Source organism: Zalophus californianus, chromosome 12 (genome assembly GCF_009762305.2).
Source record: "Zalophus californianus isolate mZalCal1 chromosome 12, mZalCal1.pri.v2, whole genome shotgun sequence".
Taxonomy (NCBI): Eukaryota; Metazoa; Chordata; class Mammalia; order Carnivora; family Otariidae; genus Zalophus; species Zalophus californianus.
Genome location: NC_045606.1, coordinates 4,386,218 through 4,411,755, shown reverse-complemented (window position 1 = coordinate 4,411,755; position 25,538 = coordinate 4,386,218). Strand labels below are relative to the sequence as shown.

Here is a 25,538-nt window from a genome sequence, read left to right as displayed (position 1 = left end):
CTTTCTCTTTTCCAGGGCTTATCACTGACTATAGGGTAAGTGGGAGAATTCTCTGGCCGAGTCCAGGTCTCAGGGTAATGGAAAATGTGAATGCAGTGCTGGGTGCTGTCATGGGCTGTCATTCCTGCTGTCCCTGTCCCCCCGCCCCATTCCGCTCAGGATCAGAGTCGCGCTAGAGGACATGATCTCACTGGGTCCTAAGTAGCAAAGCAAGCCAGGCAGCGGACAGCTCGGCTCAGCACCCCCAACTCCGGGTCTCGGGTTAGGAGGAAATGATCTTGCCTGCCCCCTCGGAAGGAGGCAGGAACTTCTGTGCTCAGCTTCCTCTGTGAGGATGGGCACTATCCTTAAGACCACACGGCCCCTCCGTTCTGTGCTGTCGCTGAGCTCCCCGGGCTGGCCCCCTGAGGGCAGGGGCGAGAACAGGGTCAGAGACCACAGCGGTGGTCTGATGGCCAGCCTCCTTTCTCGCCCGGGAACCGTATGCTGCGCTGAGCTTCTCACAGATGAGCGAGGCCCCCTTCCTTCCTCCCTCCTGGACCCCCAGGCTACTGAGGGAGACAGGGCACAGATGGTCCCAGACGCCAGGATCACCATTCCGCACACCGCTGGGAGCTGCCGTTCTGAGACGGATCTCAAACACTCCGCTCCTTTCTGATGGCTCTTTCTGGCCCAAGGGAAAATGTTCCAAGTCCTCAGCTAGTCCTCTGGTAGTTCAGCTTCTCCTTATGCCATTTCGAATACCCTGTGGTAACGAAGTCCCAGGCATTAAGTGGCAGCAGCTTATGGATTGTATGTCACATGTGGACAGTTTTCAGTGGGTCCACCTGCTGATTTTGAAGACCCTCACGATGTCCACCTGGCTCAGGAGGTCCTCCTGGATAATTGGGTGTTCTGTGCTGCTGAGCCCCCGAAAAAGAGCCAGGGAAAGGCACATAGAGCATTCTCAGCAGATTGAACCCCCGAACAAGAGCCAGGGAAAGGCACATAGAGCATTCTCAGCGGATTGAGCCTCCGAACAAGAGCCAGGGAAAAGCACATAGAGCATTCTCAGCTGATATTTCAGACAGATGAAATATATGGAGGATCAAATTAGAAGGATGGGGGATATTATTTTGGAGCCGAGAGTCTTCTAAAAACTGATGCACATAAGTTAGCCCTTAGGATACCATCTCCGTGAAGTAGGAGAGGTTACATGGGGCAAACACAGGGCAGTCCCACCAGGAAAGAACACGCAAGTCAGTGGGAGCCTGTGTCTGGGCTCCCGGCCGTGCAAAGGGCCTGGGGCACCAGTCTTGCACTATGAGTGTTGTTCCTTCCATCCCCTCATCACAGGCACGAGTGTCACCTGCCTCCCACCTGACCCTCTCCCTGTGCCATAGCCCTACAGGGCCCCTGACCAATTTTACTGCTATCCTAGCTGGGACGTCTTTCCTTTTCAATGTACTTATAGACACCTTTGGAGCTCTTTTATGGCTTCTTCCTTTAGAGTGAATTCTGGGCAAATGCCCTGGGGCCCAGGCTCTTCCTTGATGAGGGAGTGCTGGGCTCAGCAGACAAAGAAAAAGAATATCACAGACATCGTCATCATTTTGTTCAAAGACGTTGGAAGCCCCAGCCTGAGGTGGTCGCAGCCTCCAGGCTGCAGAGGAGACCCTGGGATTCTGGGCCGTCTACCAGGCTCGTTCGGGAAGTATGGGATGAAAGGGGTGAGCAGCCCTTTGTCAGGACGGTCAGCCCTCAAGGGATGGGGGCATTAGGACAGTCTCAGCACCAAGGGGAGGGGGCTGGGAACACCTTGGCCAAGGGCTTTTACGCCGTGTCTGCTAGTGAACGGCATGAGCCGAAGATGGAAAAGTAGCGTCATTTGCCTACAATGTACCTGGTCTTGGGCAAAGTGGGCATCACTATACCCATTTCACAGACTTGGAGACAGAGGTTCAGAGAAGTCAAAGATTTTGCTGAACCTAGCTAAAAGAGAACCAAGAACTTAGGTCAAAAGCTCCCCGTCTGAGCCTCACAATCCCCATGCCACTTGGGTGGGGAAAGTACATTTTCTGGTCCCTTTTAGTGGCTTATCAAGAGTGAGACAACTGAAGATAGGGTTTTAAAAATTTCAATTGTGGAGGGAAAAGTACCTGGAAATAGCTCCTCTGGTGTCCAAGAAACCTCTAATTGGTTTCTACCTGCAGAATCATTTTAGGTGATCCGTGTGCAAGGCTAGAATGGATTTTCCTCCTGACTATATAAGCGCAGTGGGCAGCAATAGTCCCTAAAACAGTATAGGATGGCCTCTCTGAGCTGGGTGTGGAGCTGGGAATAAAATGGCAAACAACACAGCGTCCTTTCCCCTCTGAACTTCCAGGCTGAGTGCACGGGGAATTTCTGCTCTGGGAGCGTCTACCCCAGTCCTGCCGCAGGCTCAGAACAGGTCACGACAGCATTTTAGGGGCCATATTCAAATGAGCACTCCATTAAACTGTGTGCATTTTTACTCCGGGACCGTAGAAATGAAGTTTACCCTGCTCATTCGTCCCAGTGTTAGATATAAATCACATTTTGATGTCCCAGACATCGACTTGGCGAGGAATGATTTTGGAATGCAGCCTCCATGCGCAACAATGACAGGAAACCATCGCTTACTGCTTACTAGTTAGTTAGTGGGGATGGTAAAGAATCCTCTTTTTGATTTTCCAAAGAGGCAGGTTAGTTCCATTTTTACTGAAGATCCCCCAACAGCTTGCAGATGCACTGCTAAATAAGATGGCATGTGTCAGCAGGTGATTCTGAGGCACTGTACGTTTCTCCCCAGCCTCTGTACACCTGCTCTTCTCCCTTAAGACTCTGGCTTCACAGTGCTAAGAAGATAAAGTGATAGGATGTGTGAGCCCACTGAGCACCGTGCCTGGCGCGCACACAGCGGCACTATGTTGGATGGCTTTGAGTGTAAATATCGGGCCCCCTTTTCTCTTTCCAACTTGAGAGCCTTCCACGAAACCCTTGCCGGGAGCCCCAGGTTCAGAAGCAGCATGCCATGAGTGTGCCCAGCACACAGTTTAAAACCCGAGCTGCCCGCGTGCTACGGAGCAGCGCTGCCCCGAGAGCCCCCTGTGCCCATCACAGATGCCCTGGGGGAGGGTCCAGGCTGTGCCCTCCCTCCCCTGCAGCCCTGCATTCCCCAGGCCCTTCTGGAAGTGCTGCCCTGCAAGGAAGGTCCAGGGAACAGAGAGGGAGACTGAGTCGCCCTCAGCATCTTCTGTGTAAGTGCCAGAACGTGACTATTTGGAAAGCCACAAGGAAGTGCCCCTGCTTTATCATCCTAGATGGCCCCCTTGCCCTTCCTCCGCTCTGGGTCCCTTCTTGCTTACGTGTCCACCCATTGGAGATGGTAGAGTTCTGGCCAGCTGCAAACTGAGGACAAGCTAAGGGGAGATTATCTGAGGACCAGCCTGTTGGGGTTGCATTTTCTAGTGACCGTCCTGCAGGTCATTCTGTGGTGGCTGGTGGACAGGAAGAGAATCGCTCTTGCTCTGGCAAAGGGCGCCAGGACATCTCAGGGAATACACTGAGCAGGAAGTGTGGGTTTTGGCTTCCTCCTTCCTAACCTCCCGCAGATGGAGTGACCAGTGAGCGAGCACCCCCACCCCCACCCCCGCTCATGCCCCTGCCGGATGGTGAGCTCCATGAGCTCAGTGCACACGGTGCCTCCCCAGTAGCAGCCTGTTGCATCCTCATCTGTCTCGGAGCTTTGCAAAGAGAGCCTCTGGCTGCAGGCTCTGCTCACCCCACCGTCGGCTTTGGGGTCCACAGTGGGGCATGGCGCCAGCCAGGGCACGTCCAGGGAATTAGCTGCCTCCAAGAGAAGCAGGTGCCCCGGGAGCCAGAGGAAAGCAGCTCTCGGCACTTTGCGTCCTGATGCAGAGTTTTCTGTTCTGTTTCAGCACTGGCAGCTGCCACTGGGCCGGAGATTTCGCTCTTTGAAGATGTGGTTTGTTTTTAGGATGTACGGAGTCAAGGGACTGCAGGCCTACATCCGCAAGGTGACGGTGCTTTCATTACGTATCTGGGTAATTAATATCGGGAGGCCTGTAGGAGTTTAGAAACGAAGGAAGATGTCTGAAGCAGCAAATATCTGATGCAGGTTGGTTTGGGTACTGAGGTTAGGCTTCTTATTTGTATTATTTATTTATTTATTTTTTAAGGTTTTTATTTATTTGTCAGAGAGAGAGAGAACACAAGCAGGGGGAGTGGCATGCAGAGGGAGAGGCAGGCTTCCCGCGGAGCAGGGAGCCCGATGCGGGACTTGATCCCAGGACCCCAGGATCACGACCCGAGCCGAAGGTGGACACTTAACTGCGCCCCCCCAGGCATCCCGAGGTTAGGCTTTTTAGAAGACAGGGCAGAATTACGGACCTTCTGGACACTTCCATGATGACTACGGCCGTCAGGTCCAGGAGACTGCAAAGTGAACCCTCCCCACCGCCCGTCCTGTAGCGACATCTCAGCTGCAGCCGGTCCGGACAACAGTGGTGGAGAAGTGCAGAGAACACAGGATGTTTGGCTCCAAGGACTGCCAGCACGGGAGAGTCTCGGAGCTGCTGGGGGTGGATAGCCTCTGTGAGCCCCCGAGTAGCAACCCACGCATGGCCTTGGACCCTCGGGGTGGGTCCCAGCAACCTCTGCCTGAATGAGTGAACCAGGCAGCCGTGATGAGCGCTACAAAGTGAGAACCACTGGTCGACTTCAAGCCCCATCACCCTGCCTTTTATTTTTATTTTATACAACCGAGGAAACTGAGGCCAGAGTATGTGCTGGGACACCCCCCGCCCCCACCGCCCAGAGCCCACCCATTTAGCTGGTTGCAGAAGGCTGCTGATTTCCAGCTGGTTCCTCCCATACTGGTGTCCCTTCCTCAGCCATGGCCCCATCTTGATGGACAGAGGTCCGTAGGCTTCATGGGAGCGGGGAACCTGTGGTCTCTGTGGGGTAAGGAACTAGGCAGGAATGTGTATGTGAGGTTTTGAGAACATGTTCTCAAATAGAATGAGGATTCAGCTGCTTTGGGGAAGGAAGAGAAGTGGTTTCTCTCGCCAGTTGATTCCAGCTTTAAGCTCAGGGGTACTGGGTGTGATTGGGCTGCTTCCTGTAAAAACACTCCATGCCTGCCTCTCAGCGGGCTCCGGTCCGGCCTTACAGGGAGGGAGGGGATGATCAAAGCCTGTCCCTAGGCCCGTGTAGCTCCTCGGGACCCAGCGGCGGAGGTGGGCCACACCTGCCAGCACAAAGTCTTTGGTGCCCTCTAGTGGCCCCGGATTTATTCTCTACCCGGGAGCTGCACAGACGAAGGAGGCTTCAGTCCCAGGGACATTCAGCCGCTGTGCTTCTGCTGAGTCCCTGAGCACTGTCGTGAGAGCACCGAGCTGCGCACCCGGTGGGGGCAGGGAATGAGCAACAGGTGCACAGATCGTGGCGGGCTTGTTCTCAGTTCACATACTATTTGAATCCCCTTTGGGGCTCCACGAACACCTGGGCGTCAAATAAGGGGGTGAATTCAGCAAGAGGAAGGCATTTGTTGAACGTGGCTGGGACTGTCATTCTCATCTCTTGGTGACAAGTGCTGTTGGGTGACAGCTAGCCAGAGCACCGCAGAAACTGGAGCTTTGGTGGGCCTCTGCGTTAGAATCACCCCCTCAGTTTCCTTATCTGCAGAGTGGGCACAACCGTGGTGTTGCCTGTGCCGCGGGCGGCTTGGGGACAGAGTGGTCGCAGGGCACCTGGCCCTCAGCACAAGGGGCTGCTCAGCAGGGGCTGGCCCCTCTCTCTTCACTCGAATGTTTAAATACTTCTTCACGGTGTTCCTTCTGAAATTCTAACGGATTGTGTTGGTGGAATTAAGAGTCCCCTGAACAGAAGAAAATGTTAGTTGGTGTTTTTCTTTCTTGTTTTTTTATTTTAAAGATTATTTATTGGTTTATTTGAGAGAGAGAGAGAGAGAGAGAGAGAGAGAGAGATTGAGAGAATGAATGGGAGGAGGGGCAGAGGGAGAAACAGACTCTAGCTGAGCAGGGAGCCTGACGCAGGACTCGATCCCAGGACCCTGGGACCATGACTTGAGCCGAAGGCAGACGCATCACCGACTGAGCCACCCAGGTGCCCAGTTGGTGTTCTTCTGAAGACACTAGTCCTTCTGTCATGGTAGTGAGCTTCTTCCTAGCCTGTGTGGGAACAGCTAGCATGTGGGTGGCATCCACGCTTGAGGAAAACGGCTAAGAGCTTGTACATGAATCATAGACGTGCCGTCTGGGAAGGTTTTCTGGGTGGCTGAGTCCAGAGCTGGGCGGTGTTAAGAAACTCAGACAGATGCTCTTCCCTTTCCAGCATGTCCGGCTGGCTCACGAGTTTGAGCATTTGGTGCACCAGGATCCCCGCTTTGAAATCTGTGCAGAAGTCACTCTGGGGCTGGTCTGTTTTCGGCTAAAGGTATGTGTGTCTACTTTAGTCTTCGTTCTCTTTGACGGTGACAGAGGAGAGAGGATCATTCATCACCTCCATCTCCAAACCGGCATGCTAGCTCCCCGGAGACCACAGAAGTCAGCATGCATTTTCCCATCTGGAGTTCACGCCTCCTGGCCCTGACCCAGCCTGACTGCCCACAGGGCCCTGGGCACCCTCCTCCAGGAGCCGTCTGCCCCTCCTCAATCAGACTGAGACTTCTTGCTTGTGTAGATGCTTGGCCCCAGAATCCTCTCCACTTTCTCCATCCACACATCTCTGCTGCTGGAATGCTCTGAGCACTAAGCTGGGCACAGGCTCTTCCCTGGACCAGCTCCGGACCCCAGCCCAGACCTGCGGATCCTGGCATCTTAAGGAGCCCCTCCAGGTTGCTGGGTGTGCACGGGGCTTTGAGAAATGCCGGTCTGCAGCGCTCTGTTGTTCTGCTTCCTGAGGATGAGTGTGTTTACTGTGTGAGGGGAAGCTGGCCCAGAGGGCGGAGGGCACAAGCCATCTCTGCTGGGGAATCATGACCACATTTCTGAAAAAGTCTCTGAAAGGTGCTGCACCCACAGGCACCTTATTATTCTATTTTGTGTGAGTGAGACCAGGTGGCAGCCTCCCTCTGACCACTCTGGAGCTGGCTATGCATTTTGCAATCTACCTTTTCCATTGGCTTCCTTGTTTGCATGCCCGGAGGCCATCAGGAGGAAGAGGGCTGAGCCCCGCTGCATTGTCAAGGTGCCGTCATCAAGATGTGGCCCTCCGCTTACCATATCTTTCCCCTCCCTGATTCATGGAGCTTCAAGGTGGTAATGAGAACCAGTCACGAGAAAGCCTGGACTCTACAGAGATAGTGGGGTGCTGGTGGGCCTGTGCTGGGCTCGGTGAGGGGTGCCGTGAGCTCTGTGCAGAGTGCACAGTGGTGGGACCCGACCGTGTGCAAGGCACAGGGGGCCCTTCTGTCCTGGTAGGACGTGGGGGAAGCCTCAGAGCACTGGTGTCCCAGCTGGGTCCCCAGAGTGGCCACGGGCTGCAGTTCGGTTGGCACCTGTGTTGACGGCATCCTTCGATGCGTTTGCCATGGAGCAGACCTTATGTTTTGTTTTGCCTGCCAGTGTTCTGATAGGACTTTTATTTTATTTTTTTTAATTTTCAGTTTTATTGGGATGTAATCCATACACCACACACTTTGTCCATTTAAAGTACAGTTAGGGGGTGAGCGGCACTGACCCCCCTGCCCCCCGAAGCTGAAAATCTGCATACAATGTTTGACCCCCAGACTGAACTTCTAACAGCCTACTGTTGACCAGAAGTCTTACCCATAACACAGGGGTGGGAGATCACATATTTTGTATGTTCTGTGGATTATATGCTGCGTTCTTAGCATAAAGCGAACCAGAGAAGAGAAAATGTTAGGAAGGAAACCACGAGGAAGAGAAAATACATTTGCTCTGTCGCGCGGGATTTCTTGAAAAAAGTCCACCTGTCAGCGTGGGGTCTGCAAGGGTCTGCTGCACACGTGTTGATTTTAGCATAAGCGCTGGGTCGGGCAGCCATCACCTCCCCGGGGCGGGAGCCCCAGCGCCATCCTTCGGTGCCCCGGATCAGCTGTCCGGCCCCATGGCCCCCAAACCCGCCTGTGTGTGGTCCCGGCCCCTTTTCTCCTGTGCAGCACGGCAAGTCCCGCCCCCCCGCCCCCCCGCCCCCCGCCCCCCGCCGCCACAATTCCAGAAGCCCAGGGCGCTTGGCAGCCAACGGAAGCGCCCTTCTGCGCATCTGCTTGTCCCTTCCGTTGCGCGGACGCGTATTGTTCAGGCGCGCGGTTCATGTTTCTGTCTCCGTCCCCAGGCGCACCCTTATCTCCCGGTGCTGGTCCGCTGCAGTGTGGATTCCCAGGCCTCCACATCATCCCAGGCTGCAAATACACAGTGTGGTTCCCCCTCCGCCCCCTCCCCGGCTCCCCTTCTCCTTCCTCCCGTCCTCCCCCCTCCACTCCCCCTCCTCTCCTTCTTCTGGTCCTGCCCCCCCCCCCCCCCCGGTGTCCCCTCCCCCCCGCCCTCTTCTTCTCTTAGACCGTTCTCTCTGCTTGGCTTCTTCCTCTATTGAATAGAAGACATACCTTGCCTAATCCATTTGAAAATCACATTTTCCTACATAATGTGTTTTTAATGTCTGTTTTCATTTCTTCAAACAACCCTTCAGATGTTTGCCCTTGTGCTGAGTCTTTCTGGTAAAATTCCACTGCTTTGTCTCATACGTTCTTCCTTCTCTAGCCTCATCCTTGAACAGGACAGGCTTTGTCTAGACATGGCACGCCAGCGGTTTCTGAACTGCCGCTGGCCCGATCCCTGTCCACTGGGCGCCAGCAGGAGCCCCAGCAGGAGCCCCAGGAGGCCCGCAGCTGGCGGCTGAGAGGGTCTGCATGGGTCCAGAGGCTGGTCCCCAGCATCCGGCAGGTGTCTGAGCAGAACTGGACTATTCTCCTCCCACTGTTCTCCCTGATTCTCGACTCTCAAGCCAGAGTGAGAAGGCAAATGAGAGAGCCCTGGGAGGGTCACAGACCAGGGACATGAGGCCCCACTTCTATCCCCCTTTTACCTTTGATGATGGGGCTTAGGGAACCGGGGGCGCTGCCTGGAAGCAGAAGGAAGGTGACAGGAGCCGGGAAGGAGGATGCACAAATGGGAGATGGGCTCCGTGGGCAGGGGCACCCAGCAGGGCAAGGGATCCCCGCTCCTGATGGCTTCAGTGTCTGGCTGCCTGTCCCAGGAGTGGGGGGGGCTGCTCCTTTCCAGAGAGGGGAGTCCAGCAACGGCCCCTTGGTCCTCTAGTTCACCTGCAGTTCTCCCGGATTCTAAGTTGACTGTGTTCTGTGTTCTATGTTGCTGAGATTTCTTCTATATGTTCTGGTGGGAGCCCCTCACTGGTGCCATTTGAAGCCTCAGTTCTACCATTTAAGCTAGTCAGTGTGTAGATCGTGTACCTATGAAACTCCATTTTCCTTAAAAAGGCTGGCCCGTTGAAGGGTCACCTTTTGACAGTAGGTCGACCCTGAAGAACCTGTCTTGTAGGAGAGGCTAGAGGCTTTCACTGCCACGGAAGTCGCACTGAGCTGAATTTCTTACCCTGATAAACGAAAGGCTAGTGGGAAGGCGGCCTCTCTCACGGATATATAGTGGTGTTGCCAAATGCCGGCCTTCCTGGGTGACCAGTTGAAGTCTGAGTCCTCAGGGACCTGAGCACGGCCCCTCTCTCCATCTCTGCAGGGTTCCAACAAACTGAACGAAGATCTTCTGGAAAGAATCAACAGTGCCAAGAAAATCCACCTGGTCCCCTGTCACCTCCGAGACAAGTTCGTGCTGCGATTGGCCATCTGCGCCCGCACCGTGGAGTCTGCCCATGTGCGGCAGGCCTGGGAGCACATCCAACAGCTGGCCACCGACGTGCTGAGAGCCGAGAAGGACTAGAAGGCCCAGCTGCAGGGAAGCTGCTGCAGGTAAGCTGTCCCCCCAGCTCCGCCACTCCACACTGCTGGGCCCGGATTTCCTCCACCGCCAGAAGAGGAAGGACCCCCACAGCACAATGATCCTTTAGGAACAGAGATACATTTCTACTTTGTATTCTTTTTTTTTTTCTTTTTAAGACTTTATTTACTTGAGAGAGAGAGAGAGCACAAGCAGGGGCAGAGGGTGAGGGAGAAGCAGACTCCCTGCTGAGCGGGGAGCCCGATGCAGGACTCCATCCCAGGACCTCCCCACCGATTATGACCTGAGCCAACTGAGCCACCCAGGTGCCCCATTTTGTATTCTTTTATATGAGACTATCCATCCTGCATCTCTCTGATTTCCCCTCACATTTCTTCCGTGTTTACAGACGCCGCTTACTAATATCGCATGCCTTTATATTAAACTGGACAACAGCAGATAAATGAAAATTAAACATTACAACAGGAGTTTGATGTGACTGATGATTTATGTTTCTCTGTCTCTCTCTCAATCTTCACTGCCCCGTTACTCACTTACTAAAACCCATGGGGGGTGTGGAACCTAAGTGTATTATATACTTTATTTTATTGATTGCATACAATTTTATCTTGTTTGCTCTTGATTTTCACTGTGAATACGTGAAGCCATGCTCAAAAAATCAAAAGTTCAAAAGCACATTTCATACATGGCTCCCAGCTGTGAGGTCCAAGATGCAACTTCTCAGCCAAAGCCTGCCCAGGAATACCAGATCCTTTTCCTGGTATGACAAGAACCTCTCTTAAAGGAGCCCAGCCTGCCCAGAGCAACACCAGACATCTAGCTTGAGTATGTCTGGAAGGTACTGGAGAGAAATCACGGTTTCAAATATTTCCATTGCTCTCAGATAAGAATGTGTACATCTGTGTGTGTGTTGGGGGGGATGCATAAGTGCTGTAAGATACATACAAAACAAAACCGTCCCAGGCAAACACTCCTGGTTAACATTTCCACAGCCCTATGTTTGCACAAATCTCATCAGGATCTATCATATCAGGATTTTATTCCCATGTGCCCATAACAACAGAGTGTCTATAGCTCTGAAATGTGAGCAGACACAAAGTCTCATTTCTGATAGAAGTCAAGACGACTGGGGCGCCTGGGTGGCTCCGTTGTTTAAGCGTCTGCCTTCGGCTCAGGTCATGATCTCAGGGTCCTGGGATCGAGTCCTCTGTCAGGCTCCCTGCTCAGCGGGGAGTCTGCTTCTCCCTCTCCCTCTGCCCCTCCCCCTGCCCGTGTTCTCTCTCTCGCTCTCAAATAAATAAATAAAATCTTTACAAAAATAGTCATGATGACTGTGAAATCATACACATTATCAATTCAAAAGGTTACAAATGGGGGGTTCCTCGGTGGCTCAGTCGATTAAGCCTCTGACTCTTGATCTGGGGTCGGGTCGTGATCTCAGGGTCATGAGGTTGAGCCCCATGTCGGGCTCTGTGCTGGGCGTGGAGCCTGCTTAAGATTCTCTCCTTCTCCCTCTGCCCCATGCCTCCTGGTCATGCTCCTTCTCTCTCTCTAAAAAAAAAAAAAAGTACAAATGGGATTAAAATTTTTAAAAATATAGGATATAATAGTGAATCGTAACACATGTACTTTGGGGGCCAGGTTAATTCAAGCAACGAGAATCTGAATACCCGGGCTTTACTTGTGCTTGCCTGAGATTATCATATCAAATTCACGTGGTTGTAATTCTGACGGAGAGAAGGAACTATCCCCATTTCATGGAGGGTAGAAACTGGCACAGATGCTGGCTGGTATTGGTAAAATGTGTCTGAGAGAGGCCAGATCAGCTGCTTGATCTCGTGGTTCACAGTTCCTATTCGTCTACGATGCACGGTTCCCTCCAGCTCACTGGAGAACTAGCATATTCTTTCTCTGTATTCTAACGAGAAGTATACAAAATGCTGATTCTTTAATTTTTTTTAATGTAGCCATATGTTCATGTATATGTTTTCCCCTGTAGAGATCAAAAGTTGAAAAGGAGTATATCTGAAAGCTGTGGAATGAGAAGACAACAAACATTATTCTGGATCCGAGGACCCAAGCCTGCATGAGGCCTCACGCATCTTTCTATGAAGTTCTCCAGAAGCTTAGTGATTATGTCTGCTCACTCTCTTACCAATGAAGAAACTACTTACTGCAATCCCGGTGCATGGAGCTTTTATTCATTATTCAACTGTGACTTTTGTTGATTAAGAAATCATAGGTTGTCATGCTCTTGAAGTCGTCAGTGGTGGGAGAGGCTTACTGAAATATTTTCCAGGATATCCTAGGATCGAGGGACTTGAGATTATACCCGTGGTCTTTAAATTGTTCTGTCGTGTGGCTTAATGCTTAATAAACAATTTGAAGTGCAGTGGTGATTGTGTCTGGTAAGCATCCTTTGGTTCTGCGTTGTACCCAACTGATTGTTGTAATGCGCACTTAACCTTTCAAAACAGCCGAAGATATGGCATCCTTGGATATTTTTTTTTAAGATTTTTATTTATTTATTTGAGAGAGAGAGCGAGAGAAGGAGCACAAGTAGGGGGAGCAGCAGAGGGAAAAACAGGCGCCCCACTGAGCAGGGAGCCCGAGGCAGGGCTCGATCCCAGGACCCTGAGATCATGACCTGAGCCGAAGGCAGACACTTAACAACTGAGCCACCCAGGTGCCCCCATCCTTGGATATTTTTCAATGGTATTCATTGCTCCAACAGATGTTTATGGAGTACCTAGTACATGTCAGGCACTGTTCTAGATGCATTAGCAACATATAAGTTTTACTTAGAAGTGACTCTAACTCTTGAAGAAATAAACCCAGAGCCAGGACGCAATCACAGACCAAGTTCTACTGGCATGATGGGAAAGATTACCTTCTAGGACCTTGGTTTCCTGGTCCAAGGACCAGTGATGAGTCCATCTGCCCTATGGTCTCATGACTGATAAACAACCAGAGTGCTCTTGTAAACGTAAATACCAATAAGCTGCAGTATTTACTCTAATAGCCTATCTTTGTTTGAAACCATTTTTGCTGGCAGAAACACTTAAATTTTAATCCCAAGATGAGTTCTTGTCCTTTAGAGACGATTTAACTATTGAAAGCAAAGCGTTCTCGGAAAGGGTCCTTGGACTATTAATAAGTCTATTGGAATTTCAAAGACCTCTGATAGCTAAATGTAATTAAATGGTCTGTTTTCCAGGAATCTGGAAATACATCAGAGGCTATGTAGTTCCCCATCTTACACATAAGATCGTTGGTTCTCTGCCCATCAGTGAACCAGACCTGCCTTCCATTAAGGTGTGAGGACATGGGATGGGCCACTGGGGCCACTGGGACCACATGTTAAGAGCTGTAGGGTGTTGAGCACTCAGATCATTGAGTTGAGGCGGAGGTGACTCTGTTCTACAATGAGACGGTTTGCACCTGAGTGTGCTCTTGAGCTAAGTTTGCTACAAGATCTCCAAAATGAGCCACTAAAGTCGCTGAGACCAGCTCTCAGCTTTTGTGGAGCTGCCTACCCAGCCCCATCTATAAGCCTACTTTGGGAAGATGGCGGAGGCTGGAGTCCCAGGCAAGAGCTTGGGTGGCAGGTGACAACAGGGACGCTGCTGAGAGCCATGTACAGACAGGAGGCCCGAAGCCAGCTGAGTGACTGAGAGGCTCCTCTCTCTGAGCTTGGCTAGGTCTTTCTGGTGGAGATTCCTAGACATCTGCTTAGATGTAGACCCAGCAGAGACGAAAGCTTGTCTGACTTCTGGCTCCTTTCTCCGTAAATCATCACTGTTCATCCCACCTCCTGATCTCTCCAGGTATCTCGGGGACAGAGCCATCGGGCCCCAAACCACCCAGCCTAGACCCAGCAAGAAGCACTGCTTCCTTGTGTATTAAACACACACGCACACTCATAGCATGTGATCCATGCCAGGCACCGTTAACAATATTTTTAAAATATTAACTTTATACGTATTTTTAAATTTTCAGTTATTACTCCCAATTTACAGATGAGAAAATGGGGTTTGTCAAGAGGGTTTTTCAAGAGGTTTAGTGACTTGTCCCAGGTCATGCTGCCAATCGGTGACTGAGCTAGGACTAGAACTCAGGCAGCCTGGGACTAGAATGCACACCCTTTGCCCACTCAACTGGGTGGCCAAATATGCTGTCTGCTCTTCAGGGTGAACCATGTCTCAGAATAAGTGGCAGTCAAGCCATTCATTCCCTTCTGGGAAAAACCCATTTTCACCTCCCAGGTCGAGTCTTGGCTCCCGACCCCAATCTGACAATCCCCAAATAGTCCCATAGTTTATAAAAGTCTGGACTACTCAGCCTAATCTTTGATCCACCGCATAGCATCTTTACGTAAATATACATTCCGTTTGGTGTCACAACATGTCGTAGACCCCTGATGGCACCGGAAGTCGATGCAAAGCCTATTGCCTCCTGGCCTTTGATAATGGCGCCTCCTGCTTGGTGTTGGAAAAATCCCTGATGGATGTGGACACAACCAGATCCGGATACCCAAACCGTATTTAGTCATACATAACACTTCTGACACCAAATGAGATTTTTCCCTCCTGGCACCAAATAGCAGCACCTCTTCTAACACTACCTCTCCAACTCTCTGACACTATCTAACGGGAGTTAGATATGAGCTCATAGTTAGGGCTCCGAACCATAAGTTGCCCGGCACCTGTTGCCCGTCACAATCCCAGGGCCTCCCATACTTCTGACCGACTGGCTATAAAGCAGGGGTTCCCTTGACCCTCTCTTTAGATTCAATGCCTTGCTAGAACCGCTCACAGACTCAAGACGCCATTTTACTTGGGTTTACCACTTTAATTATAAAGGGTAAGGCTCAGGAACAGCCAACCAGAAGAGCTGCGCAGGGCAAGGTATGGGGAAGGCGGATGGAGCTTCCACACCCTCTGAGTGCCCTCTCCTAGTACCTACATGTGTTCCCCAGCTTGGAAACTCTCCCAACCCTGTCATTTAGGGGTTTTTATGGTGGATCCATGACATGGGCATGGTTGATTAAATCACTGGCCACGGGTGATGAGCTCAGTCTCTGGCCCCCCTCCACTCCCCAAAAGTCAGGAGGCAGGACTGAAAGTTACAACCCTCTAATCACACCTTGGTCTTCTTGGTGTCCAGCCCCCATCTTGGTTCTGTCTAGGGGCAACAAAGAGTGACCCTGTTTTGAGCAAAAGAGGCTCCTGTCACCCACACATTCCCAGGGGTTTCGGAGCTCTGCTGTCAGGTATCAAGGACAAAACCCAAGAATATATTGTTCTTATTGTATTACACTAAGAAAATCTCCTGGAATCATACGCCCCTTCTCCAAAATGTGACAAACAACAAAACTTTGTGGGACCAAAGACGCTCACTCAGGCTGACTACGTGCCAGTGTTGAACGGAACCTGTGGAAGTGCCCAAGACAGACTGGAGACGTGGGATGTCACCGGGCATTCCCTTGTTCATCATAAGGGGAGAAGACCCAGAGGGAAGGCAGGTTTAAAGTATCCGTTAACTTCATCCCTGTGCCCCTAACTCGTGAGTCCCTTGGACTTAGTACATTAGAAACTGCTGATATTTTATCCAGAAAGCCTGTGTTTGAGAGCAGGAATGGAGATTGCCTGGCGGCCTTTTGCTCTAACGATTGTTTTATTGCTTTTCCGACTCGCGTAAATCCCCAAGGATCAAATATTAGAAACTTTTGCTTTTTCTTTTTTACTGCACTCGATACCAAAATCTTTTTCTTCAGCACCTCTCTGCTGCCTCCTATCACCTCTACTTGGCATAAATAATAGAAACAAATTATTAAGAAAGCACTGTGAGAATAGGTCGCTTGCATAAACTGGGTCAATCTGGAGCTACTATTTTCGAGAAACTTGCGTGTTTCTGCTCTAAGCAGAGATGTGACACAGATGGTCAAGGGAAGGGAGAAGAAGAAGAAACAGGGTGGGCTCACTTATACGAGACCACGTGGGTCCAAGGCGTCTAAAATGCAGACCCCAGACCTCACCATTTATGATGATAGCCCCTGGTGCCATCAGAGGGAAACCGAGTCACGTGAGGAGGTTTATAAACGGAAGGCTATCCAGGGGGAAAGACTCAGAGAGAGGACTTGGTTCCTGTCTTTAAATGTACACTCCCTTTTGCACGAAGAGTCTTTGTGCCTCCAAAGAGTGACACGGAGGGAGGCAGGTTTTGTTTCAACGTGGAGAACTCAAAAGACGGGCTGTGAGCACACAGGATCTGCTTTCTCACCGGGCAGTAGGTTCGCCACCCCTGCAGGCATTCAAGTGGTAAAGGAAACTCCTCAATGGGACAGAAAACCTGACCACCTTTGAGCCCTCTCCTACAGCTGAGATTCAAGGGTCTATGAAGACCAGAGAAGCTGGGCTGATTGATCAAACAGCAAGGTTAGGGAGCACAGAAATTGGAAGCACCGCCCCAGGATGGGTTCTTCTTGCGTAAAAAGCACTAGCCAGCTCCCCCCCTCGCCCGCCCCACCACCACCACACATACTCCTCTGCTGAGCTGAAGGCTTACCTGACCATAATAATTCTACACTTGGGTGGTGCTTACTGGGATCATTCTCATCCAAACGCTCTTCAGCGATCAACTGGGTTTACAACCCCCTCCAGACTCCCGGATGTAGCTTGTGTGTAGTGGGGCTGGGATTTGAACCCTGAAAAGCTGGGTCCATGGGCCATGATCTTAATTACTGCACCAGCCTGCCCCTAGACCATCAGAATACAGTCTATTACTTTCCTAGGGTCGTTGGAACAAAGCACCAAAAACTATGAGACTTAACAGAAATTTATTCTCTCAGAGTGCTGGAGGCCAGAATCCCGAAATGAAGGTGTCCGCAGGGACACTTTGCCTCCACAGCCTCCAGGGGAGGGTCCCTCCTTGCAGCTCCAGCTCTGGTGGCCCGAGATGCTCCCTGGCTTATGAGTGCATATTACACTCCAATCTCCACCTCCCCTCTGTAACTCTCTTCTTTATAAATCATCAGTCACACTGGATTAAGGCCCACCCTGGTCCACTATGACCTCACCTTAACTCGACTGCATCTGCAAAGACTCTGTATCCAAAAACCATCACATTCCCAGATACCAGAGTTATGATTTCAGTGTATCTTTTGGGAACACAATTCAACCCACACCCTATATAGTAGCAGACAAGAAGCAGCTAGAAGTGCCGACTCAGGCTGGCGGTGATGTTCTAGGAAAAATGACCAAAGCAGATTGTCCTTACTGCTCTGCCTGCCCCATTTCTGTTTACTCTGTGATGCCACAGGATCCTCCCCACCGCCGCTGTGATTCATTCAGTGCGGCCAATGAAAGCTTTTACTGGGACTGTGCATGCGTTCCGTCCAGATGCACACAGGTCTTGCTCCTCTGACGGAGGGCAGGAATACTGCCTTGTCACGGAGCTAGGGAGTTGCCTACTTTGAAGTCAATGAGAATCCAGCCACACACAGGAATCCAGCCATGAAGGAACTGAGCTTGGGTTTGGCTGTTTCACCTGACTCCTGTCCTGTCTGCTTATGTCCTCAAATCATCCACCTCCCTACCACCTCCCCCACACACCGACAAAACACATCTCTTTTAAACTTATAGAAAGTAACTTTCCTGGCACCCAGGGATGCACAGTATTTGGGGCCATAGTCTCTGCTCAAAAACAAACGAGATCACTGAAGTGTACTGCGGGCATTTATTTGAGACCGTGTTTATAATATTCATGAATACAGAAATGAGCAGCCATCTCCCAAAATCCCTCACGCAAAGAACTGGCACTCTCTTTGCTGTGGGTGGAAACTGTTTCTCTTGCAGTTTCAAAAAAAAAAAAAAAAAAATCCTACCCAGAAGAAAGAACATAGTCTATGGTCTCGGAAGGAAAGTTTATCTGCATAGCTCAAGTACTAAACTCTTCCATACTAGGCTAAAGTGTTAGATGGTATTCCAAAACATCCCATTTGTAAAAGAGGAAACGTCTCGATACGGTGTAAGGGTTTGAATCCCAATAATAGTGTTCATACAGCAGTAAGTACAGGACAACATCACAGCTTCCGTTCAATGTCTGCATCGTGCCAGCCAATGTTCTGAGGATTTATGATATCGCGTATTAATCGCAAGTCTTAGAAGAGCTTCTGAGTTAGAGAAGTTTACTCCCCTTACATAGATGTGGAGGAGGCTGAGTTCGGGGAGAGTACGGAAGTGACTTATACTTCCGCCAGCAATGCAGGAAGATGGAAACTGCTGGATTGGGAAATGCTTTTGTATCAAAGGCACAAAAGTGAAATGGCAATGCTCGTGTCACTTGTTGAAAAACAGCTCTGGAGACCATAAATGTAATTCAGTATTTGAACAAAACTCTTAGGATGGTAAGACAGCGGTTTGTGTGAATTCTCCAAATGCTATCATTAAAACATAAGTGATGAAAGTCACCAAAAACTGCTAACTATCCTAATAATATTTATTTAAATTTACTAAATTTATTGCCAATTACCCTAACAGCATATGGTGATTTCTAAATATACAAGTGGAAAAACAGCTAGTAAACGCACAACTGAGTCAGCCTGGAGATAAGTTTCCATTTAAATTTCTTTTATTTTTATTCTCTATATTTTGAGTAATTATGATAATTAGACAATTAGCTAATAAATTATGAGCCTTTAGAATAAAAAGTCTGTTATTCCTACTTAAGCCAAGAAATGAATTGTGAGCGGTTTCACTTGTGATCGCCTGTTTAAAAAAATATATTGTCCAATCCCTTTTATTTTGTGCCCATTTAAAAGCTGCTAGAAGAAAGGTCTTTGAAATATTTTTTGCCTCCCACTTCTTCAGGCCTTGCATTTAAATGTCACGTGCTGTTATTTTCCGCTCTCAGGATGGATAACCCAAGATCGGTGAGCCAAGGAGAGGAAGACGCAGGCTACTGGGGCTTCCTGGGAAAAACAAAAACAAAAACAAAACACTCCTTCCTTTTGCCGAAAGAGAAGTATTCAGGGGTGAAAGGTCTTTCCTAGTTTGGCCCCTTCTTCCCGCTTTAAATGGGGCAGTGTGAGGCTGCGTTCCTTGGATCGTGGGGGCCTTCTCGGAACAGTGAGGTGACAAACCTGGAGGGAAAAGTCACGGGAGATGGTGGGGGGAGGGGGGACATGGCAGAGTGGAAATGTGTACCCTCAGGACATCCTTAGGGCGCGTGATCAGGCCCGGAATTGCCTCCAGAGTTATGTGACACGATGACATTAATGACAGCACAGGTCGTTGCCAGTGGCTATTCTGTTTCTTGGTCTGAAAACGCAATTCACTAATCTGAGCATGCTACTGTCCTCTGAAGCCTTGCTCCAAAACAAAGTCCAAGGCAGCAATGGAGTGTTTTCCAAAGGCTTCCTTCCACGAAAGTGTCCCTAAAGAGCGCGGGGCGGGGGCGGGGGCGGGGTGTTCTGGCTGAGGGATAGATCTGAGCTGCCAGACTCAGGCCGAGCAGGCGTTCGGAGTCCCTTATTCTGTCTTAAAGATGCATGTCGATTTGCACGCTCCTCTACTCCGTCCTCATGGCCAGTGGGTAAGCTTTGTCCAGCACCCACCTGCTAACGTAGAGAACAGACAGGGCGGAAGAGGGGCACCGCCACGGGCTCGCGGGGACCCGGCCTCCACTTGCTCCGAGGAGGGGTACCGCTCCCCCCCCCCCACGCCCCCCGTGTCAAGTCGACCTGACCGCGCCGCCACCTGCCTGGCCCGGCCTGCGGCTGCACCGCGCTCCCTGAGCTGCCCAGGGCCGCGCAGGTAAGGCGCCTTCTGCGGGGGTCCTCTGAACTGGGCTCTACCCTCAGCGTCTCCGAGTCTTTATTTCGGACGGCCAACAGGAGGCACAGGTGCAACGAAACGATGTTCATCACTTTCTGTGAACCCCCCGTTGCTAACCAGCTTCAGAACCTCCGCAGTCAGCCTCCGTCAGCCAGCCCGGACTGGTCCTGCCGCGCGCCCCCGCCGTCTCTCCGGTCAGGCCCCGCCCCGCCCCGCGCGCCCCCGCCGTCTCTCCGGTCAGGCCCCCGCCCCGCCCCGCGCGCCCCCGCATCCCCCCCGCGCACGCCCCCACCCTCGCCAACATTCCCGCGCGCCCCCGCCGTCCCGCCGGTCAGGCCCCGCCCCGCCCCGCGCGCCCCCGCATCCCCCCCCCCCCGCGCACGCCCCCACCCTCGCCAACATTCCCGCGCGCTCTCGCCGCGTCTCCCTTCACCATCAACCTCCTGAGCCCCAGGCTGATGCCCGCGCCGCCAGCCGCTGCCCGGATCCTCACCAGGCACCGCCCCCACCTCCGGCGCGCCCCACGCACGCACGCACGGCGCGGGCCCGAGCCCGTAAGCAGCGCGCAGGCGCACATCCGGCCCCGCGCTTTTCGGAGGCTGCAGGTAGGCTGGGAGGCGGGGAAGCGCGGGAGGGCCCGGACCGGGACCGTGGCGGGGGTTGGGGGTCGGGATGGGGGCCAGGGGCCGGGGCCAGGCCAGGGGTGGGGGCCGCAGAGGGGACGGGGCGTGTGGAGGAGCCTGGCCCCGGCCAGGGGTGCTGCGGAGCAGGCGGGCGGGCGGGAGGGAGTGGGGGTCGCGGAGGGCCCGGCGGCCGGGGCGGGCAGAGCCTGGGCAGGGGGTCTACGGGGCCCGCTGAGGGAAGGCGGGCCGCTCGGAGCAGGTCTCGCAGGCTCCGTGCCCGCGGCGCCGGCCGGTTTGGGGAGGTGGTCCCCTGGGGGGCGGGCGGCTGCTGCTGCGGCGGGGCGCCCACCTCCGTGGAGGGGTCCTTGCGAGGACTGGGGACGCCTAACGATTGTTCTAGTATTTTCTAAGTGCGGAGGACTGTGGTGAGTGCTTTGCAGACCTTTCAGCCCCCGGGAGCTGAGTCGTGTAACTGTGCTCCTGACGCACAACTTCAGGAGTTGTGCTCGGGGTCCTGGCTGGTGGGCGGGTCCTGAGGCCGGTCTGCTTCTGGGAGTTAGAAATTCCTGCAAAGGGCTGCCGGCTCGCTGTCTGGCGGGATTTTAGTAGTTTTTATTGCAGTGGATACCCTGTTCTAGATACTGGGAGAGGACAGATGAATAGAAAACGGGTCCTGCTTGCAGAAGCCAACTGTCCAGATAGATTCCATATCCTCACAATAAGCAGAAAATTATCAAAATAATAATAAAAAAAAGATTGAAATGCAGTTCATATGTGTTAATGAGCCGCAAATTTTAGGTGGAAGAAATGCCGTATGAAAGTGACTGATGGTAATGGGGACAGCGGCTGTGCCCTTGGCCAGGGCTGGCCACACAGGTGTTTGCCTGTCCCTGTCCGCGTTTGTGGGGTAAATGATTGAGTTGACAGGAAGTAGACTTGGGAGGTGAATTTCCGAGAAAAGGATGAAGGTGGAGAGGGAAGGAGGGTGTCTTGGGAACAGAGACAGAGCACTGAGCTGATGGAGGAATCCCAGGATTGCCGGCGACAAAGGGGGATGAAGCCATGCAGAGGAAGAGGGTGTTCCTCCTGATGAGAAAGGTGGTAAATGTTTTCCAAGTCACCTCTCAGTTCCTCACTTCCAGCATTGCCTAAAAGTCTTAAAAGCTAAAATGGTAGAGTGGAAAGAGGGATGAAGGGCTTGTCAGAAGTCAGTTCTACGTTTGACTAGTTTAATTTTAGCTTTTTTGCAGAAGCAAATTAGAATCTCACCGGGCCTTTCAGATTTGTAGGGTCTTAAGGGAGACACAGCTGTATTGTGTACTAAAAGAACCTACAGATTATTAAGCTATATTTATAGGCAATTTGGGAGGTAGATTTTAAAATACAGGAGTTCTTGGTTTTTACAACACTCCTTTATTGTAATACTCCTAGGGAGCTTAGAAGTTTTCTTACACGTTTTTCTTGTGGATGGAGTGATAAATTCCACACGTCTAGCAATATGATTACAGTCACCTGTAATCCTGGTAAAATAATTTGACTGTGAGGAGGCTTATAAAAATAACTTGAGAGAAGAATCCTAAAGTAAAAGCACTTTACTAGCACACTGTTTAGACTTAGAGTGTTTATACTTAAGCAGACTTGTTCTCCTATTTCATTTACAAGGTCAGTTTCACTTTTTAATACTTCACGTGAAACTGGAAAATTGCGAGATTCTGGGGCATCCTGTTTTCGGTGCTCATTGAGGAGGAAGTCCTTAAAAACATTTGATAATGTGGCAGTTGTTGAGGATTTTGATCCGTGCTGATGTGACCTTCGGTGAAAGCACCAAGGAGCGGCTCATGTGTGGTGACTTGCACATTCCCTGTGTGAACGTCCCCGAGTGTGAATCGCAGCCCTGTTGCTTGCTGGCTTTGTGATCTCCAGTGAGCTCCCAGCCTTAGTTTATACATTTGTGTAACAGGCATGAGAATGGTACTTTTCACAATATTTGCATACTCATTATTTGACTCGATTCTTGTGATGATTTCTCTCACTTTACAGATCAAACTGAGGGCCCAGCGATAGAGGCTCGGCAGAGGTCATTCATCTGGGGTTTTTCTTAGAGACGGAGCTGAACCCCCAGGCTTGGTGTGTCCTGCTTTGTCTGTAGTTCCATTGCTCTAACGTGTTGCCTTAATTTTGCTGATTAATTTGAAACCCTTTCCATCTAAGCCTTAGCAGTGTTTTCCCCATTTGCGGGGAAAATGAAAAAACTCAAACCTTTTAACCCATAACAAAGTATTATTAATTAAGTCTTTATCTTGAATGCCTGAAATCTGTGCTTACCTAGCTATCTCTTGTGTAAGTGTTCTATCCTTATATGTGAGCAGTCCACGATACCTTCCTTCAGATGAGCAGAGATTTAGAAAATATGCTTACGGGATTGAGTCCCGCATCAGGCTCCCTGCTCGGCGGGGAGTCTGCTTCTCCCTCTGACCCTCCCCCTGTCATGTGCTCTCTCTCTCTCTCGCTCTCTCTCTCAAATAAATAAATAAAATCTTAAAAAAAAAAAAAAGAAAATATGCTTACAATATTATATCTTTGTTTCTTTCTTCTTGGTACTGACTGTTTTTCATTTTTGTCATTTGTTAGCAAACCTCCAGCATGCAGGCCTCCAGCTCCAGGTCTGTGCACCTGAGTGAATGGCAGAAGAATTACTTTGCAATTACGTCTGGCACATGTACCCCAGGACAGAAGGCAGATGCGTACCGAGCACAGATACTACGCATTCAGTATGCATGGGCAAACGCTGAGCTCTCCCAAGGCTGCGCCACCAAACTGTTCAGAAAATATGCAGAGAAATACTCTGCAGTTATTGATTCTGACAGCGTTGAGACTGGCTTGAATAACTACGCAGAAAGCATTTCAACTTTAGCAAGATCTCAGCAGACTGACAGTGACAAGTGGCAGTCTGGATTGTCAATAAATAATGTTTTCAAAATGAGTAATGTACAGGAGATGATGCAAGCTGGCAAAAAATCCAGAGACTCTCTGTTGGCACCTGCCAGTGCATCGGTAGTAATCCATAAAGAGGCTCTTGTCCTTGATCCTCCTAAACTTAGTGTTTGTGGGGGTTCTGGGGAGAGTGGCCCATTAACTAACGCAACTCCTCATACGAACAGGACCCAAGACATCCCAGAGAGCAGTCCTTCAGAGTGTCCTCAGGATGCTCAGCCACCTGTGCTGACTAACACCAGAAAGACCTGTCCTTCATCCTTAACACCGTTTGGTGACTTTGCCACTGCAAAAATCCATGCCACACCATTATTTGGAAATGTCAAGAAGGAAAATAACAGCTCTCCAAAGGCCAATGTAGGACTCAGTATGTTCTCATCTAATCAGTCTTGTTTGCCTTCTGCCTTTGAAAATCCACAGGAGAGAAAAACTTTTTATGGTTCTGGCACCACTGATGCCCTTTCTGCCCCAATAGTGAATAAGGCTTTTAGTAAAACAGAGGATAATGGCCAAAGGGAAGAGAGTAGCCTGCCTACTTTTAAAACTGCAAAAGAACAGTTATGGATAGATCAGCAAAAAAAGTACCACCAACCCCAGCGTGCATCCGGGTCTTCCTACGGTGGTGTAAAGAAGTCTCTGGGAGCTAGTAGGTCCCGAGGAATATTTGGGAAGTTCGTTCCTCCTCTACCTAAGCCAGATGGGGGAGATCAGAATGGGGGAATGCAGTATAAGGCTTACGGCGCAGGACCTGCAGAGCCAACACATCCAATTGATGAGCGGCTGAAGAACTTGGAGCCAAAGATGATTGAACTTATCATGAATGAGATTATGGATCATGGACCGCCCATAAGCTGGGACGATATTGCAGGAGTAGAATTTGCCAAAGCCACAATAAAGGAGATAGTCGTGTGGCCAATGATGAGGCCAGACATCTTTACGGGTTTACGAGGACCCCCTAAAGGAATTCTGCTCTTCGGGCCCCCCGGGACTGGTAAAACTCTAATTGGCAAGTGCATTGCTAGTCAGTCTGGGGCAACGTTCTTCAGTATCTCTGCTGCTTCTTTGACGTCTAAGTGGGTAGGTGAGGGGGAGAAAATGGTCCGTGCATTGTTTGCCGTGGCAAGGTGTCAGCAGCCGGCTGTGATATTCATTGATGAAATCGATTCCCTGTTATCTCAACGAGGAGATGGTGAGCATGAATCTTCTAGAAGGATAAAAACGGAATTTCTAGTGCAGTTAGATGGAGCAACCACATCTTCTGAAGATCGGCTTCTAGTGGTGGGAGCAACCAATCGGCCCCAAGAAATTGATGAGGCTGCCCGGAGAAGGTTGGTCAAAAGGCTTTATATTCCACTCCCAGAAGCTGCGGCTAGGAAACAGATCGTGATTAATCTGATGTCCAAGGAGCAGTGCTGCCTCAGTGAGGAGGAAATTGCCCTGGTTGTAAGGCAGACCGATGGGTTCTCGGGAGCTGACATGACACAGCTTTGCAGAGAGGCGTCTCTCGGGCCTATTCGCAGTTTACAAACTGTTGACATCGCCACAGTAACACCCGATCAAGTTCGGCCAATAGCTTATATTGATTTTGAGAACGCCTTCAGAACCGTGCGACCTAGCGTGTCTCCTAAAGATTTAGAGGTCTATGAGAACTGGAACAGAACTTTTGGTTGTGGGAAGTGAAGGGGACACACGGGACACTTGAAATCTAAAGATGGCATCTTTGTAATGCAGCCTTTCCCACTTTTTAGCATGGGAAACTGGGAATTTATTAATTGTAATTTATAGTGTATATTTTGAATTCTATACCTCAAATAAAATAGTAACAGCTTAAATTTTACAATTGATTGACTTAGCCTATGTTAATAGAAGCTTGAGCTTTCTTCCAGGTGTTACCTGATTGGGAGCCTGTTCCTACAAAACATGAGTGAACGTTTTTCTCGGGTTTCAAAGCGGTCTTTGTTTTCAAGATGTACAATAGGATGACTAGTGAGCTCAGATTGAAACCCAAAAATCTCATTTGTGTCTGAGGTGGCATCTGATCGGTACGCATCTTCCGTTGAAGAAAGGGTCTTTTCTGAAGACCCATGTAACTCTTAGCATTGGCC

General features: G+C 50.6%; 2 protein-coding genes across 6 annotated transcripts in view; both read left to right on the top strand.

The window, feature by feature from the left end:
• The window catches only part of DDC (dopa decarboxylase), an 80,261-nt gene extending 67,889 nt beyond the window's left edge, over nucleotides 1-12,372 (top strand). For all 3 annotated transcript variants that reach the window (XM_027574166.2, XM_027574167.2, XM_027574165.2), the window contains 5 exons: nucleotides 16-35; nucleotides 3,942-4,040; nucleotides 6,379-6,480; nucleotides 9,762-9,991; nucleotides 11,980-12,372. In XM_027574166.2, coding sequence (XP_027429967.1) covers nucleotides 16-35; nucleotides 3,942-4,040; nucleotides 6,379-6,480; nucleotides 9,762-9,962 — 422 coding nt within the window. In that variant the 3' untranslated portion in view covers nucleotides 9,963-9,991; nucleotides 11,980-12,372. The remainder of the gene's footprint in view (nucleotides 1-15; nucleotides 36-3,941; nucleotides 4,041-6,378; nucleotides 6,481-9,761; nucleotides 9,992-11,979) is intronic.
• Nucleotides 12,373-20,289: 7,917 nt separating this feature from the next.
• FIGNL1 (fidgetin like 1) lies at nucleotides 20,290-25,258 on the top strand. 3 transcript variants are annotated; one of them, XM_027572957.1, is made up of 3 exons: nucleotides 20,290-20,421; nucleotides 22,480-22,566; nucleotides 23,071-25,258. In XM_027572957.1, the coding sequence occupies exon 3, from the start codon at nucleotides 23,083-23,085 to the stop codon at nucleotides 25,111-25,113; it is 2,031 nt and encodes a 676-aa protein (XP_027428758.1). In that variant the 5' UTR covers nucleotides 20,290-20,421; nucleotides 22,480-22,566; nucleotides 23,071-23,082; the 3' UTR covers nucleotides 25,114-25,258. The 3 variants fall into 3 exon arrangements, with proteins under 3 accessions (XP_027428758.1, XP_027428759.1, XP_027428760.1); XM_027572959.2 differs by lacking the exon at nucleotides 20,290-20,421 and adding an exon at nucleotides 20,668-21,537; XM_027572958.2 differs by lacking the exon at nucleotides 22,480-22,566 and having other exon boundaries at nucleotides 20,371-20,421.
• The last annotated feature ends 280 nt before the right edge of the window (nucleotides 25,259-25,538 follow it).

Bases quoted from the DNA above. Each gene is read 5' to 3' on its own strand.
- FIGNL1 (XM_027572957.1), top strand. From the start codon at position 23,083: ATGCAGGCCTCCAGCTCCAGGTCTGTGCACCTGAGTGAATGGCAGAAG.